Source organism: Rhea americana, unplaced genomic scaffold (genome assembly GCF_003343005.1).
Source record: "Rhea americana isolate MKP2758 unplaced genomic scaffold, rheAme1 scaffold_22, whole genome shotgun sequence".
Taxonomy (NCBI): domain Eukaryota; kingdom Metazoa; phylum Chordata; class Aves; order Rheiformes; family Rheidae; genus Rhea; species Rhea americana.
The window spans coordinates 1,593,711-1,610,415 of NW_028186329.1; the positions used below are offsets into that span (position 1 = coordinate 1,593,711).

Sequence of the window (16,705 nt, forward strand, 5' to 3'; positions counted from 1 at the left end):
TTTATCTTAGGGATTGAGTTCACAGATGTTTTAATAATATAGGTTACTTATTTAAGTTACAGTGTGACTTCTAACAAGAAATGGATGTCAATAAGTCAGAATTTCATTATTTACTTTTTAAGCGTGTGCTATCTCATTTATTATTTGTTGCCAGTTTCCTTATTTTAAGATCTCCTTTCTCTGCTTCTTTGAGATGATAAGATACTGTTTATTCTGTGCAGCTTTCCTTTAATATGTTCAGTAAAAACGTTTAAAAAATTTACATTCCTAAAATAAGCCATGTAGCTTTTAACAACTTTGCTAATGAGATATACACTTAAGAATTTTTTTCGTGTTCGCTTGTCTTTTTTTCCTTTGAAAGGCGGTTGATATTACTGCATGCGGCAACTTTGCTGTAATTGGGATGTCAACAGGGCAGGTAGATGTGTATAACATGCAGTCTGGCCTTCACAGAGGATGTTATGGCAAAGGAAGAGGTAAGAATTGCTACACTTTTAAAATATCTCCTTTTAGCAGAACAGCAACAAATTAGTATTCTGTCATCTTGGAGATTAAACATTTTCTGAGTTGAATTCAGGAATTTTACTTTTCCATTTCTGCATTACCCTACGCTATCCTTCCCTATACTGTCAGCAGAAGTAATGTGAAACCTACTCTGAAGGGAAGGATCCCTGCTAGGTTTGATAGTTCTGATGTGGACATCTGTTTGGTTTTAATCAACATAAATTTGTCAGTTACCAAAATAGTTGGTACTAAAATGAGATCCTCTGGCCTCAGCTRTTCTTGAGACATCTCCAGTACTTGGCTGCTTCTGATAGTATTCTCTCTCTGAGTTAATTTTTTCCATCTGTTTTGTGCTTCTCGCTAAAAAATGAAGGAATACTTTCATGTATGGGAATGCTTTCACATATCATAAATCTCTTTGCAACTGGGTAATTAAATAATAGTATATGCAATCATAGGACTTCAACATTAGTGATGGTGTTCAAGCTTTTCCTTTGAACGRTTGTGCATATATGTATTTCATGTCATGTGTCCTCGTGTGGTATGTTCCTGCTGCTTTCTAAATCTTGTACAGCACGTACTTGCAAGCAAGTTGTTTTGTGGATTTATTTTTTCTGCTGATGAGATAACTGTTTGAATATTACAAGTTTATCAAGCGACTTYGGAATTTTTTATCACATACTTACTGCTCATTTAGTGTATGTAGTATGCGTATACTATACATACAAAATAGTATGTTTGAATTCTGAAGTGCAGCTTTTTTACCTTGATCTGTAGCACATGAAGGGGCCATTAGAGGAGTAGCAGTGGATGGATTAAACCAGCTGACAATCACAGCTGGAAGAGAAGGATTAATTAAATTTTGGAAATTCAAAACTAAAGACCTAGTTCACTCCACTGATCTTTCTTCTTCTCCAAGTGGAATACTACTTCACAGAGATAGGTAAGAAACTAAAGCTATTTCATATGCATATTGTTTTGCTGTAAGTGCTKAAGACTAGGACAGATACTAACAGAGCCTAAGTTTCTGATGTTTTGAAGTACAACTGTCTACTACTTGTACCAGCAATTTTGTTAAGCTGAAGAAATACAATCCTGTTTCTCTGAGATTATCTCAGGATAAAATTTTTTTTGGAGCAAGTTTAGGATATAGTTTTCCTTTGTCTTTGAGTTTCATTGTCAAATGTGGTATTCATTTTTGGCAGTGGTATTCTGGGAATTGCCTTTGATGACTTCGGTATTAGTGTTTTGGATATAGAAACCAGGAAGATTGTCAGGAGATTCTCAGGACACCAGGGACGAATTAATGACATGGTAATTGTTAATTTATTTTCCACAACAGAAAGTGACATATACAAATACTTAATTGTTTTTAAACATGATAAATTTGTCTGCATATATTAATTCATTGAGTATTATRTTCAGCTGCCAACAGAAAAAGTATATGTCAACTCTATAGCAGCTGTAGTCATGTTTTTTTGCAACTTAATGTACAGTGTGAAAAAGATCGTATATTTTTAGCATGCTTTGAGATTTTGTTTTAATTTTATGACATGCTATAATTTTCAGTTTAACAGAAAAACATAAATATTAGGAACACTGAAAGTCACCTTGAGGTATAAAACTGTGTAGCAATCTTGAACCGTTTGTGTAGACAGAACATACCAGTTAAATATAAGATATAAACAGTTCTGAAGTTATATAACACTTAAGATTCCCTACTTTGTCATGTGAAACAGCACTTTGCAGTGGTCATTGAAGTGTTCTGTGTTTACTTAGTACTCATTTATAGCTTCTGACTTAATTCTGAGTACTAGGAAATGAGTRTATATATATATGATTTTTTTTCTCGTTTTTATGCTCTATGGCTTTAATCATAAATGCGTGCACGAGACCTAGAATATGTAACCTTCATCAGTATATGCAGACTTATTCTAGAATAGCTTATATTTTTGATCTTTTTATCTCTCTTAGTAAAAAATASTCAGATTTCTTTTTACGGCCATTCATTGCATTGTGATCTTAGAGAGCAATCTAATCTTGACCTGTGTAAAACAAGACCTGTWCTATAGACTGTCTTGTCAGTTTTGCCTTTAATTGAGTATTTTTTTTTTTATAGACTTTTAGTCCTGACGGTCGTTGGCTAATAACTTCATCAATGGACTGTACCATTAAGACTTGGGACCTCCCTTCTGGATGGTGAGTCAGTTTAAACACCTATAGCAGACAGTTGTGTTAATTCCCATTCTGTTTGTTAAATGGTGAAAAGCCCCCTGGCTTTATTATCTGTCTTCARGTTGCATATACCCAGTGTTATGTGTGATGCTAGCAAATATGAGCTTTTCGCTGAGAATATAAAATCTTAGAAAAGCAGAGTCCTGAAGATCTGATGATAAAATACAGTAAAAGTGTGAATTCGTTCTTAAGTGAGAAGCAGCACTGTGATATAAATGTCAAGAGATAACTTGAAATCAATGCTTTGTAATATGCTGAAGTGCTAATCTAGTTGTTTTGTAAATAGAAAAATACAATTCGTCTTCTCAACTCTATTAATATTAGCAACACAACAAGGTTTTAGATCAGTTATATTTTTAATTTGTACTTGGTTGTAACTGCCAAAAATGGTATTGTTTGATCGACTCTTGAGTAATCTTCTCAGAATGAAAAGTTGGCCAAGTGCACAACTTTGTTGAAGAGCCCAGAAGAAACGGGCAAAAAAGTAACTTCACATYTGCTGCATTGTTTTAGCAGCACATCAGATTGATTCTTTGTCATTTAAAGTACTGGTGTTCTGAGTGCAGCTCTAGTGACACCTGGGACTGAATGGTTTCGTTTGGATTGATTAATTTTGTTGATGTGGTTCAGTAAGTAGTTTTGCATACTATGACAGCTTTCATTTTACTACAAAATGTGTKTTGTGTCTCAGCTAGCAATTGACCTATTTTTACGTGGTACATGGCACTAGTCTGGGATGGGACAGAATGGAAGGAGACTGTCACCTGGCCGATATGAGTTGGGGGAAAATTAACACTCCATTAGGGCTTCTATGTATGTTAACACATTTTTCGATTTCCCTTGTTTCGCTTTTCTTTTTGTGGAGGCTTGGTTTGTCTTTGTTGTTGTTTTGTTGTTTGAGCATTATCCTTATGTCAGAGCAATTCTTGCAGTGTATATCCAATAGTATTATCAAACTCTTCTTATGACCAGTAATATAAGAAATCACTTTTTAACACAAATCAAAACCATTCTTTTTTGAGGTTGAAATACCAAGATCGGGTCAAAATAACTTGTGCAAACCTGTTAGGAGAAGGTTTATATGGAATACTTGGAATTATTTAAAGAAGCTAGGTAGAAATTAATTTTTCCAAAAAAATGCTTGTGTTCTTTTTCTAAGGAAGCTGGGACTACAGTTCTAGAAAGTTGGCTCTAAAATAATGATGAAATGACTTGTTATCTTTCATATTTTGACTTGAGTTTTAGTGTTGGTTGAGTAAGAAAAGAAATTGAGTAATGGATGTAGTATTACTATTCATACATGTTAGATTTTTGTGACAGAGCATTCTTACTAGTGCGCGTGGTACAAACAGTTGAAAAGAAATTTGGCATAAACGTTAAATTTGTGTAGATGGTTTGCTTCTGAGTTTCCTTTCCATATTTGCTTATGTATTTGTCTTCTAAATGCTAAAAATGTCATCTTGAAAAAAAGTTTTCTTGTATTCCTACAAATGCATGTCAGTATATTTGCAGCAAGAAAAATCTTGAGTTCTTGCTCTTTAAGGGGGCATTACATAAATGTTCTTAAAATTGTATTTTGAAAGTTGTTCGTTTAGCACCCCAAAATAGGAAAAGATGCAATTAAAGTTCCTGGGCAACATAAATTCTATTTCCTACTTTATTTGTGCATATTATAATACAGTCTACAGTTACACAATGACATAKGATTTCTTTCCAGCAGCACACCTCGTTCTGTGTGTGAGATGAACAGTACTAAGGGGAGAAAAAAGTAGTTGGTTCAGTATATCAGTTTATCTCCTTGGTGACMCTTTTCCCTCTAACTTTCCGATTATAACTTTTTCTCCTCTTTTTCATTGTTACCTGAATGATGACATTAAATTCACTAAAGGTGACAATAGCACTGGAATGTGCAGAAATGTGCAGAGACTTGAAGTAACTGAAATGTATGTGTCAGCAAATSACAAGCAGTGCTAAGAACCGGGACTTTGACAGAGGTCTCTTGTGGTATGCATACCCAGGACTTTTGACAAGGGCTAGAACTCAAAAGTGACTTACCATTACAGAGTAGTCACAGACATCAAAATATTTTACATTTCTTTTTATGTGATATTTTCTCATTTTTTTTGCAATAGTAAAAGGAGTGATCAGGGAATGGTGTATCATGCTGGAGATGCCAGCTTGATGTATGCCAAGACAAATTGTTGCAGGTAATCAGATTTTGCAGGGTATAGTTCATTCGGCACTTCAGGAACACACTTAACCAAGTGTGTGTGTGAAGTATCTTGAGGGAGCTGACAACTAATGATAGAGAATTAAAAGATGAGGTCAGAACAGCCTGGGGCTGACTGGAAGTGTAAAATCTATTGCCACTGAAAAGCTTAGTGCTAGGCCTGAGGAATTGAATGTGGACAGATGGCTCATCATATTTTCCTCAAAACCTCCATGTCTAAGGAAGTAGCACAAGTGTACCAGCTCTAGCCGATTTTATAGAGCTCTATAGAGGTTAGTGCGTGATGGGTTGGCCAGTCTCATTCATTCGTTATGTTCATATATGTAGTATTTGAACACTTCTAGTCATCTGGATTGTTTATATGCTTCCAGTGTTTTGCTTGCATTCAGTCACAGTCATGCTGTAATTCGTGCATTGTGTTTTCTCTCCTTAGCCTCATAGATTGTTTTTTGGTGGACTCGGCAGCTGTGAGCATTACTATGTCTCCTACAGGAGATTTTCTAGCTTCATCACATGTGGATGAGCTTGGAATTTATTTGTGGTGAGTATATAATACATCTATTTCTATACAGAATTTATGAGATGAAGAATAATTCTTGTAATCAATTCAATGGCAAATACAGAATTGTTCTGTAAAGTACCCTCTAGAGACTTGTCTTCTCTATTTCCAAATAAGATTGAGATATTGTCTGCTGTTGTAATCTGTAAACCTTGAAATCTCTTATGATTAGGACCTTTACTCATAATTAACTGAACTCTTTTTTTTCTAAATGCTTCCGTTTTACTCTAAAGAATTCCTATTATATCACTACTCRTTTTTTTTGTTTGACTCTACTAATATTTTTGCCCTTCAAAATGTTTGCCTCTCGTATAGCATCACTTTCTGAAGGCTCCTGTTTTTGTCCTGCTCTACGGTGTTGTCTGAGACTTTTGAGTAGAATTTGGAAATTGTGGTTATTTCTGTTTATTAATCATCAGCATAGATGTGAACAAAAATGCGTTTKAATTCAATCTACTGATATGGCTTAGAGGCGTATGGTTAGGTCTAGGACTGATTTGACACGCGTGATTTAATTGGTCTGATTTTGTTCCATGTAGTAGATAGATTTTTCAGTTTATGTTTTTTTGCAGTGGTTTAACTTCTGGAGTGGTCAGTTGCTCGACCTTTCTATGCTTAAGTAAAATGCTCTTCCTTGTCCATAACACAGGTGGTTTTCTTAGCCTTGGTTAATATTGACAAAAGTCGTTTAGCAACGTGATCTGTGTGCATTCTCTTTACAGATAACTTCTTCGTGGTTCTGAACTGCAAGGAATTTTTCTAAGAGTACCCCTCTGAAATTCTGTGAAAGCAGAATAAATCATTTATATTTGCATAATGCATTGTATATATTGAGTATACAGTAAACTTTTGGTAGGCAATTTTGCCATTTCARATACACAAACTAGTTGAAGTAATCTTGCTTCATAATGGCATACGTATTAAAGGCTTTTGACAGTAAAATTTAAGCATAGCTTCCATGTTTCAGATTTTTAGAAAACATATCATCACATTTTATTTCTTGTTTACCTTGTAGATGAGAAAATCTAATTTTGAACAGAACCTGGTGTTTTGTCATTGTGTCGTGGTATCAGATTGCATTAAAATCCTATCTAAAATATTTTCTCCCATTCACCTCGCAACTGTTTTTAAAATGTTTTATTTTTCAGGTCAAACCGTTCTCTGTATTCACTCGTCTCTTTACGGCCCCTTCCAGCGGATTATGAACCTTCTGTGGTAGCAGTTCCTGGAACCTGCCCTGTGCAAGGTAATCCTCAGATGAAAAGAGTACTTTTGGTATTGAATTTCTAGTTGAAGACATGTAGCTTCCTCAGTGAAACCTCAGTGGCAGGCATTGTTGTTTGCTCCCCTTCCCCCCAACTTTTATGTCTGCATATATTCCATAGGATTTTTAGTGCTGGGTATTGTCATGATGGCAAGAGAACTGGGTTCAGCCTGCCTAGCTTGTATCCTTGTTGAATTCCCAGTGGGAAAAAGGCCTAAATTTTATTTCTAATACAATTAATAGAGAGAAATAGTTGCACCTCTAGAGGGAGCTCTTGTCTGCTCGAGTCTAGCAGTTCTCCTAAGCTAAGTGCCTGTGTTTAGATCTCTCTGGAGGAGAGACACTGCTAGCTCTGTGTATCAGCCACATAAAGAAGCGAGGAACTTACTCAGCCATGACAGCTTCATTAAGACTATACTTAATTCAGGTCCTTAAATCAAGGAGACAGGATTTCATTCCAAAACTTTGAGTGTTCTAATCCTGTAAGTAGTGTCTGGTTTGGGCCGAACACATGAGTTCACTTCCTCTCTTCAGTAAATGTAAGGCTTCTGTTTGGCTGCGCCAAGCTTTTAATGTTTCAAGTTTCTTTGTGGCTTTAGGCTTTTCTCTGACATTCATAGTTTCAGCCATTGTAATACTAATGATTTTTGCAAATAGGAAGAAGAAAGTGAAAGAGGGTAAGACCACACAGAAGTCTAGAGCAGACCTATAGACAGAACCCAGATTTTATTGTATGCTTTAATATTAAGATTTTCTTCATTTTTATGTGCAGCTTCAGTAATACCTGTGAACAGGTTATAAATATTGTGCACATTAAAATGCAAAGTTTCTCCAAATTTGTAACTCGGAATTAAGATCACTGCGTACATATTTTGAAATAATCAGTTAACAAGAAAACTTTTAAAGTATTCTATTATTTTTGCTATTGAACTTCAATAAATTACTTCACCAAGTTAATAAAGATTGATTCTGTAGCTTGTCAGCTATATTTTATGCTAGCACTAATTTATATGGATGCTGTATATGCACTTTTTTCAAAAATTGCAAAAGAAATACTCATGTTTTAATTAAAAAAAATGTGAAGTGCATATTTTAACAATAGATACCTGTTCTCTAAAGATGTGGATGCAGCAGAAGCTGAAGAAATGTGTGGTGAAATGATAGAATATGATTCACCTGAGCAACTGGGGGAGCAGCTGGTAACCCTGTCCTTATTACCTGAGTCAAGGTGGAAGAATCTCCTCAATCTTGATATCATCAAGGTAATAACATAGGCACACTGTCAGGGTTGTGCGCTTTTTTCAGAGTAGGTTAATTAAAGATTATTTCTTCTGTAATGTGAGACAGATTTACATTCTTACAGTCTTATTAAATATTTCTGTGGTGCTCAAGAAATCCTTGAGAAGGAAGGCTGTTTAGTAACTTTCAAATTATTATTCATGCAAGGCTTAAAATAGCTATCTGAAGGAAGGCATTTACATGTCAATAGAACTTAATAAGTGGCTGTGAAGCTGTCCTAGGTTATGCTTCCAAACCACTGTCAGGCATTCCCGTAACTAAGAGAAGAAGGTGGCGAAAAAAACACAATACATACAGCCAGATGTGTTTGCTCTTGCCTATGAGCTGTATTTATCTTTTCAAGACTTGATCTCACCTTTCTTGTGTTGTTTAGGATTTTGCAGAAGACTGTTGCTTTTCACAGTTTCTAGCATTGGAGTGGGAGTTGTTCAACTAAATATCTTCATATTAAGTAGTAAAGTGCTTTTCCTATCTCTTTACTTTTCAGGCAGTCCTTAAAATTTTCACAGTAAAAATTTTTAAAATAATTCTCTTAACAAAAAATCCTCCCAATTGTTCTTACTATGATGATGACTTTAATTCAAATATCTAATTAACAGAAAAAGAATAAACCAAGAGAGCCGCCAAAAGTTCCCAAGTCAGCCCCTTTCTTCATCCCAACAGTTCCTGGTCTTATACCACGATACGCTGCTCCAGAACAAGAAAATGATACACAGGTAAAACCAAGACTCGATATAATACTGCACACCTTGTGTATTCTTCCAAGCAAATCTTAAATATACTTTTTAGTCTTCTGAGACAATACCAACTTCAATGCTTTGTTTCTTCAAATCTCTTGTGCTGTCAGTAGGAAAAGAATCTAATTGATATGTAAAAATATGTTTGCATATTCATGTATACTCTTATACTTTCATGGTCTAGTCAAAGATAGTAAACCTTGGAGTACTGGCACAGAAATCTGATTTCTGCATTCATCTTGAAGAAGCCCTGAACACTCATGAATGTAAGTTAACAAGATATTTCAATGAAAGTGTACAAGCTACTAATATTTTGACAAATGTTTGTTTTTTAGAGGCAGAATTGATACGGAATGTGAAGGAAAAATCTTCATAGTACAGCAGCAAAGGCAAAGAGAATGACTTGTTATGTATAGAACTGAATAATGTATAAATAGCCAAATAGTCCAAAGATCCATGATTGCCCATCTTGCCAGCACTGTGAAGCTCAAGTCAGGCTAAAAACCGTATAGAGAAAGCAGATAACTTTCCTGAGGTTGTTAAACATTCTTGGAGAGTGTGATGGTCTTGTCCAGAAAAGATGYTGTGTGTTATTTGTAGAGTCAGAAAGGAAGGGAAACACCTGATAAGGCATAAACTGGTGGTCTACTGAAACATGAAAAAGGTATTTTTCCTAGAAAATTCTGTTCCAAAGGCTATTTCACTAAAATTTCAGGAAAACCTACAGCTTTAATTGTAATTATGTTATAATTTAAAGCTTAAGAAGAAATAACTGATTATAAATATAATCCGTTGGATTTTTTGACACTCAATTCATTTTTAAGTTCAGTCTCTTAAGGTGCCTGTGGAGATGAATGTACCTGCTATTTATCCTTGTTTAAATTGTGCTCCTACAGAATCATTGAAACTGGGATTTTTGGAAAAGATTGCTAATATAGCTGTCCTGGAAATGTAAATAGGCAGTCACTGAAAGCTTGTGCACAGGCAATTCTGTTGCAAGTTCTTCCATGCCTYCTTAAAGTGTTTTGAGATGAATAGCTTACTCAACTGCCCTTAAAATGCTGTGTGTAGACTATATTACAGACATCTGTCACAAACAAGATGTGTTTTTTATCCAATGTGTTAGTATTTCAATTGATAGGATTATACACAATTCCTTCAGAGATGCTCAGAGRAGAGAGAGACGTGGCTGAATATTTAAAAATCTAGTCAAGTACAGTCGCTGTCTATACTGGGGAGCAGGTAGACCGAGCAATGTGTTGTGGTTGTGGTCCCCAGGGCTGCCCTTAGGCCGTATCTTTGCTGTAAGGCGGATTTACTGTAATCCCAGGCCTAGAATCCTACTGGTCCAGATCCAGGAAGTTGCTGGTGTGTAATATAGCTCTGTGCTGGCCAGTTTACAAGTGCCCCTTTCAAAGGCAACTAGGAGATGTAAATGGATAACATATACTCAAAGGCATCGTGGCGTACCATTAGGATAGAAGCTGGTTTTGCATGTAAGAGCAGGACAGTGGGACATAAGTTGTGCTGCACACCTTTTCCAAGTTTTGTGTATATTGATTCCATAATATACTCTCTATTTTTTAAATCTCTTACGGCCTAGAAATTATTTAATGAATGTTTTCAGTACTATTAATATCTCAATTTCACTAATGATTTTCTCAGCAATCAAATGTTTGCGGGTAGAATCAAATATCCCATCTAAGAAATATTAGCCAACGCTTGTTGCCATTAGTTACATTCTCTTAGAAATTTCAGAAACTGAAGTGCTAATCAGAAGACAACATTTAAAATTTTGTTACAAAGAGCTRTGTTTCCAACCATGTAAATTTTTATTTTTGTGCTTTATGTTTATATGTTTTATAAAGCATATGGATAAAATTCTCAGAGTTCATGCAGGTTTGGAGAAACACTGAGGAAGCACGTTTACAAAGAAGGAGAAAGTTATTTGTAAGGATTTGTAAATCCTTTTTACAAGGAAAATATTTTTTTCTCAGAGAAAACAAGAGAAATTTACTTAACAAAACCAATGATTCCCATAGAAGGACCAGATTATCCTTAACATAGCTTAATCTCAATAACATTAAATTTAGAAGGGTTCTCAGCAAAAGTACTGTGTAATTTGACTCTTCTAGGATATATTTGTAATTACCACTTGAAGTCCAAGTAAATAGCTTTTCTTGTTGAGGAACAATGCAAAATGACAGTATTATATGGTTAATCAGAAACTTTGTACAACTTAGAATTAAAAAATGAAGCTAATACAAATATGAAGATACCACTTGCATTTTTTGGAGCAAACTTTTCAATACAACTGTCTTATTAGACATGCTCTGTAGCATGTGATGAGAAAGTGAAGTAAAGGCAGGATGGCATTTTGAGTAAAAATAAAATAGGGAAACCGTACAAACTTGAGACATTGTTACCAAATAACTGCTTAAGAATTTTGAATACTTCAGTCCATGTGAAGGATTGCTAAAGTGCTTTTCGGCAAACATTACTCCTAATTTATTCCTAAATACTTTAACATAGATACAGCTCCACTTAATTTACTGAAGGAGATGGGACCATCCAATATTGAGATAGAAATAAGGGCTTTGGCCCCTGAAGGTGGCGGCTCTATGGAGGTGATGCTAAGCTTTTTGAGAATGATTGGGATGATGCTGGACAAGAAGCGCAACTTCGAACTTGCTCAAGCATACCTTGCACTGTTTTTAAAGGTAATGATTTTCTGTTAAAACTTGGTGTCAGTCATTACATGATCCTTGCCCAGTAACAGGATGTAAATTGCCTGTGCAAATTGTCTGCTTTGAATAATCATCTTAAATGTTTTTGGTTGGAGATGGTTTTAAAACCAATTTACTCAATGCATTGGCTAATTTGTCAACTCAGCAGGTCATAGCCCAAAAAAARGGGGGGGGGACTCAAAAAATATGGTGAAAAGGACAATACTAGACAGGCTTTAGTCTAGTATTTGTTACACATGATTGTTATAAATTTTTGTAACATACCTAATATTCTGAATGATTGTTAATTGCTAAGCTGTAATTTGCTTCATTTTRAGCAAGAAAAGTGTTTAATGTGCAATGTCTAGGAAAGTAAAAGAGGCATTTTGTTGGACACACTGGAAGCCTGACTTCTACTTTGCATGTCAGTGGGATGATTTTGTTTGTTACCTGTTAATAAGCAGCACAGAACTAATAAAAAATTCTTCTCAGATATGGGGAAGTTAGGAAGTTACCATGATAATGTGCAATAGTAGTTACTCTTAAAAGATAGTTCTGTAGAAGAGTGCAGCCTTTCTGATATGAAAATGTTTACCTGGTGAAGGTATGCTCTACTTTATGAAACTGTAGGGAAAAGATAATTACAGCTTAAAAGGAARAGCGATGATAACCATTCAGACAGCTGGTAATGTCTGCTTAACTTAAATTTCTTAATAGTGCTACTGCAGGAATTGGTTTTAAAAMTAGAGGGAGTATAATGCTAGAGAAATATGAGTGTATATTTGTCCTTTTTCCTCTCTTCGCGTTAGGCAGAATCCATCTACATAGCAAGTAGTGCAGACCAATAGGAGTAAAGTGAAATAGGACTGTGAGGTCCTGATACCTTTAGTGATTTTTTTTATTATGGACTAGTCCTAGTCCATTAGTAGCTGAAAYCTTACGTGCTAGAGGTTCGTCTTCCAGTTTAGTTTCATACTCAGAAATACACTCCTGCTCTGAAGTGCTAATATAAACTTACCAGTGATACCTGAGCACAAATATCTTTTGTTGTAGCAAAACTCCTGGATTTAAATTGTAGCAAAGGAAGTAACTAGTTCATGCATTAAGCAGTAAAAATGTATTGCCTCTTTTCAAGATTGAGAGGTTTCTTTTCATTATGCCTTRTTCCAGGATTGCTCTTTATTCTGTAGAGGCATCCTCTCCCTGTATCAGTGTGCTGACATCATTCTTCTTGCATTAGGCAACACGAGTTGCTTAAATAATGAACTTCATTGACCTCAGGGCATGCATTTAGCCTTCCTGGTCTGAAGAAGAATTCATGATGCATATTAGAAAGAGAGAAAAGTTGCTGTCTAGAAAAGTGTATATTAGGATAGATTCAGCAGCAGAAGTACAACTAGTAAAGCAGTAATGTATTAATGACAATTTTGTTGCTGTATCWTATGTAATGTATATGGGAGTAAAATGGTTAAGAAGACTTCTGGCAAAATGAAGGCATCATTAAATGGAGGGAATCAATTGCAAGAAAAGAATCTTTTCTTTATTGGGGATATTACTGAAAGCAAACCTGTGGAAGTGAACGAGGAAGCTGATACTCTAAATTTTGATCATCTGTATTTATTTCACTAACTTCTTGTTTTCATTTGAATTTATTTCATTAACTCCTCCTTTTTATTTTCAGTTGCATCTTCAGATCCTCTCATCAGAGCCAAGGCTATTAGAAGAAATATCCAGATTGTCAGCACAGCTCGAGGAAACTTGGATTCATTTACGGACTCTTTTCAATCAGAGTCTGTGTGTGTTAAAATACATGAAAAGTGCATTGCTGTAAAATTTGTAAAGGATTTTTAAGGATTGGCTGCATAAAAAGTCCCTTGGATTAATAATACAACTTATTGCCAAAAATAGTGGATTCCAAGAATTATACTTGGAGTTCTGATGTTGTACTTTATAGTATCTAGYGAAGTATTTTAGACAGTGCATAACTAAATATTTTAATTCATTTTGGTCTGAGTGAAAGCTAATAAGTGCAAATTAAATGTGCATGTTGTATTTAAAATAGTTTGTTATTAATGAGCAAACAGTTAAAAGACCATAGGTAATGCAGCTAGCTATCTTATGCTTTCAGGAACGAAAATGTAAATCAGAATAAATTGTGTGTACTTAATAAATCAGTGTTGTTGATTTTAAAAATAAAATGCAAAAAGCAACTGAATTATTAACAAATTATTAATATTGGTTTAAAGCAAAGATTATAAAAATTGCATTCCCCTGACAGCGGGCTTTTCCTATAAACTGTTTATAAAAGTCAGTTTTCTTTCCTCTTTGGCAAACTAGGTTCACTGTYTTGCCTCAGACCCTTATTTCTAAAAGCAAGGATTTCTAGCTGCACTACAAATCATAGTTTCTTTTGCTTTTTTACAACTGTTTTCTTTACTTTTAGAGACTCTATGTCCAAGAAAAATCAGGGTTATTCTCCTAAGGAGATAAAAATTGTAGGAATAAAAATTCTGAGTTGTTGGGAATTCTGTATCTAAATTGAATGTTATTTTTATGAATTGGTATTTATATTTGAAATAATAGGACTTGGGAGAGGTAGGGAACTCATGAAAGGAGTTATCTTAAAATTTCAGTTTGTTGKTTAAGAGTACTACCTTAGAGCAGAAAAATCTGTTGAATGAGGTGCTTACTGTATTTCACATGCTTAGCTGGAGACACTGATTGACAGAGTAAATGATACAAATGTATGTAATTTTGAATAGAACATTTGAAAGATGAGTTTCCATTTCATGTAAGACTGAAGCAATAATGCGTTGGCTTTGTTACTCTCTCTATATAATTCTTTTAATGCAGTTGTATCCTGGAACTCTTTATATTGAGTGGTGTATGCTGGAACAAATTATCTGCCTACATTTAAATGCAGTGTAGAGTGTTCAACACTGTCTGGAGGAAACTGCATTTCAGGCTTCCACATGTATCAATAGATCTCTATCATTTGAGTTGCTCAGATTTGCAAGAAAGGTTATCAGAGATATCAAAGGAGTGCRGAGGTGATGGGAAATTGGCTTTTACAGCTTCTCTGTGTTGTTCTAGCTGTTCTTTTGAATCCTGTTAAATATTGAAGAGAAAGGAGAATGCTGCAGTTTATACACTGCATCATTCTAGCCAGTAAGGATTGAGAATACTGAGTCAGTGGGAATAGTGTACACCTGAGAGTGTTACATATACATATATACACACACACATATATATATATATATATATATATATTTATATATATAAAATCTACTAAGCCTTAAGAAAATCTTTATTACTGTAGAATAACTAGCTTCTGTTGATATGGTTCTCAGGAGTCATTAATCCAAACTTCTTGAACTGATCTGAATCATTTCCAAATCTCTCAAGATTCAATGAAGTAAATGTATGATAAGCCTGTGAGCTTGTAGGTGGTCCTGTAACAAGCTAATTTAGCAGATTTTTTCAAGAATCATTTTGGGAAGTTACACATCAAAATACATATGGGCATGTAAGTCASAGTGCTAGAGTAGTCACAGATCTGCCTCAGTGAAGGAAGGGGCAGTGGCAATTCTATAGAAAAAGAACTTGCCTCAGGAGTGGGGACAAAGGTYTGTCTGGCCTATTGTCCCAACTCCTGTTCGAGCAAGGAATGGATGCAAAGGGTCCAACAATCTGGTCATGTATCGAGTGATACTTTCCTGCATATCACACCTGCAAGCAGCCATTTAGATTCTTCCTGACCCAGCTGTTTTCTAACAATTGTGTTTAATAATCTGCAACAGGCTTGTTCTCTATGCATTCATCTAATCTCTTTTAGTAACCATTTATACTCTACAACATCCTGTAGTAATGGATCCTACAATTTAATTAGGTGCTAACAGAGAAAATTTATTTCTCTTTGTGTATACCAGACCTGCTACCTGCTGATATTGTATGCCCCTCCTACTTTTTGAATGTGAGGAATAATTGTTCTCCAACTTCTTCATGATTCCCTGCCTCTCTGCAACAAAGCAGTTGTGAAGTGGTTTTTCTACTGGTGAAGAAGATACTTGATTTKATTGAGTGTACACAAGTAATTTCTTTTTCATTGACTAATATTGCAASAAGATATTGCCTTGTACATACAGTTCTAAATATCTGGGTCCAAACATAGTTTCTTGTATGYTGAAGTTACTGAGTACAGGTGATAAAACACCATGCAACTGAATTGTTAAAATGTACTTTGCATTTCCTGTAAGATACCRTCTTGGCCATCAATACTGTAATGGTATATGCTCTCTGATGTGAGAAGGAAGATGATTAGGTGGGTCAAAGGATGTAGTTGGTGTTAAGCCRAAGTTTTCTTCTAAGCAGCACAGCTCCTGCTAACTTTGCCTTAGACGATGCCTAGCGTGTTCTAGGCTAGCTCCGTCAGACATCTTACTATTAAGGTTCTCATTTCTGCTTTGTGTCACAGCACTYCCTCCGGCTTTTTATTACTCATCTGTGCCTGCATCTGTTCCTGCRCTCTATTTCTACCACAATTTTCTCTGCTCCTTTGGCTTCTGAGCATAGCTGTCCCCTTTAGCAACTCTTGTATGCAGCAGTCTTGTCAAGTAACATCTCAGTTCTCACTCTACTTTTTTTTGACTCTGGTGGTGTGCTTTCTGAATTGAGTTGGTACTCATGGTTGTCTTGACACTAAGCCAGATGGTTAGACTTTGTCCCCAAATTTGGTGCTGGATTCAAACTGTAACAGTGAAGGTTGCTCTGCTCTGAGCCCTGGTACGCGTTCACTGGAATCCTTACTTTTCCTTTTGAGTAAAAATAGAGTTGTTATGAGGAAAAACATGCAAATGCAAAGTGAGAATAACGCAAATGTTTATGCGTTTTCCTGCATCCAGTGTAGAGCATTGAATTGGAGTACCACGAACCACTTTGTACATCTCAAGACTGTTAACTTTAGATTCTTGAAAATAAATGTTAGAGAAGGTCACAGGTCTGTGCAAATTACTATAACATAAGTGTCATTGTCCCAGGGTAAGGGAGTTGGAAGATGCTTTTTCCTCTCTTCTGTGAAATAGAAAAGCTAAAATGTTTGTTGGCATTTGAGCTGTGTTGCTGAAGGAGTTTAGAATTCTTTAAAGCTCATCA

General features: G+C 35.4%; 1 protein-coding gene across 1 annotated transcript in view; it reads left to right on the plus strand.

The window, feature by feature from the left end:
• The window catches only part of WDR36 (WD repeat domain 36), a gene marked incomplete at its 5' end in the record, with an annotated part of 33,160 nt that extends 16,613 nt beyond the window's left edge, over nt 1-16,547 (plus strand). The window contains 11 exons of the mRNA XM_085305325.1: nt 362-476; nt 1,282-1,447; nt 1,710-1,818; nt 2,624-2,703; nt 5,403-5,510; nt 6,677-6,774; nt 7,912-8,054; nt 8,691-8,807; nt 9,013-9,094; nt 11,361-11,548; nt 13,236-16,547. Of these exons, the coding sequence (XP_085161451.1) occupies nt 362-476; nt 1,282-1,447; nt 1,710-1,818; nt 2,624-2,703; nt 5,403-5,510; nt 6,677-6,774; nt 7,912-8,054; nt 8,691-8,807; nt 9,013-9,094; nt 11,361-11,548; nt 13,236-13,385 (1,356 nt within the window). The remainder of the gene's footprint in view (nt 1-361; nt 477-1,281; nt 1,448-1,709; nt 1,819-2,623; nt 2,704-5,402; nt 5,511-6,676; nt 6,775-7,911; nt 8,055-8,690; nt 8,808-9,012; nt 9,095-11,360; nt 11,549-13,235) is intronic.
• Between the last annotated feature and the right edge of the window lie 158 nt (nt 16,548-16,705).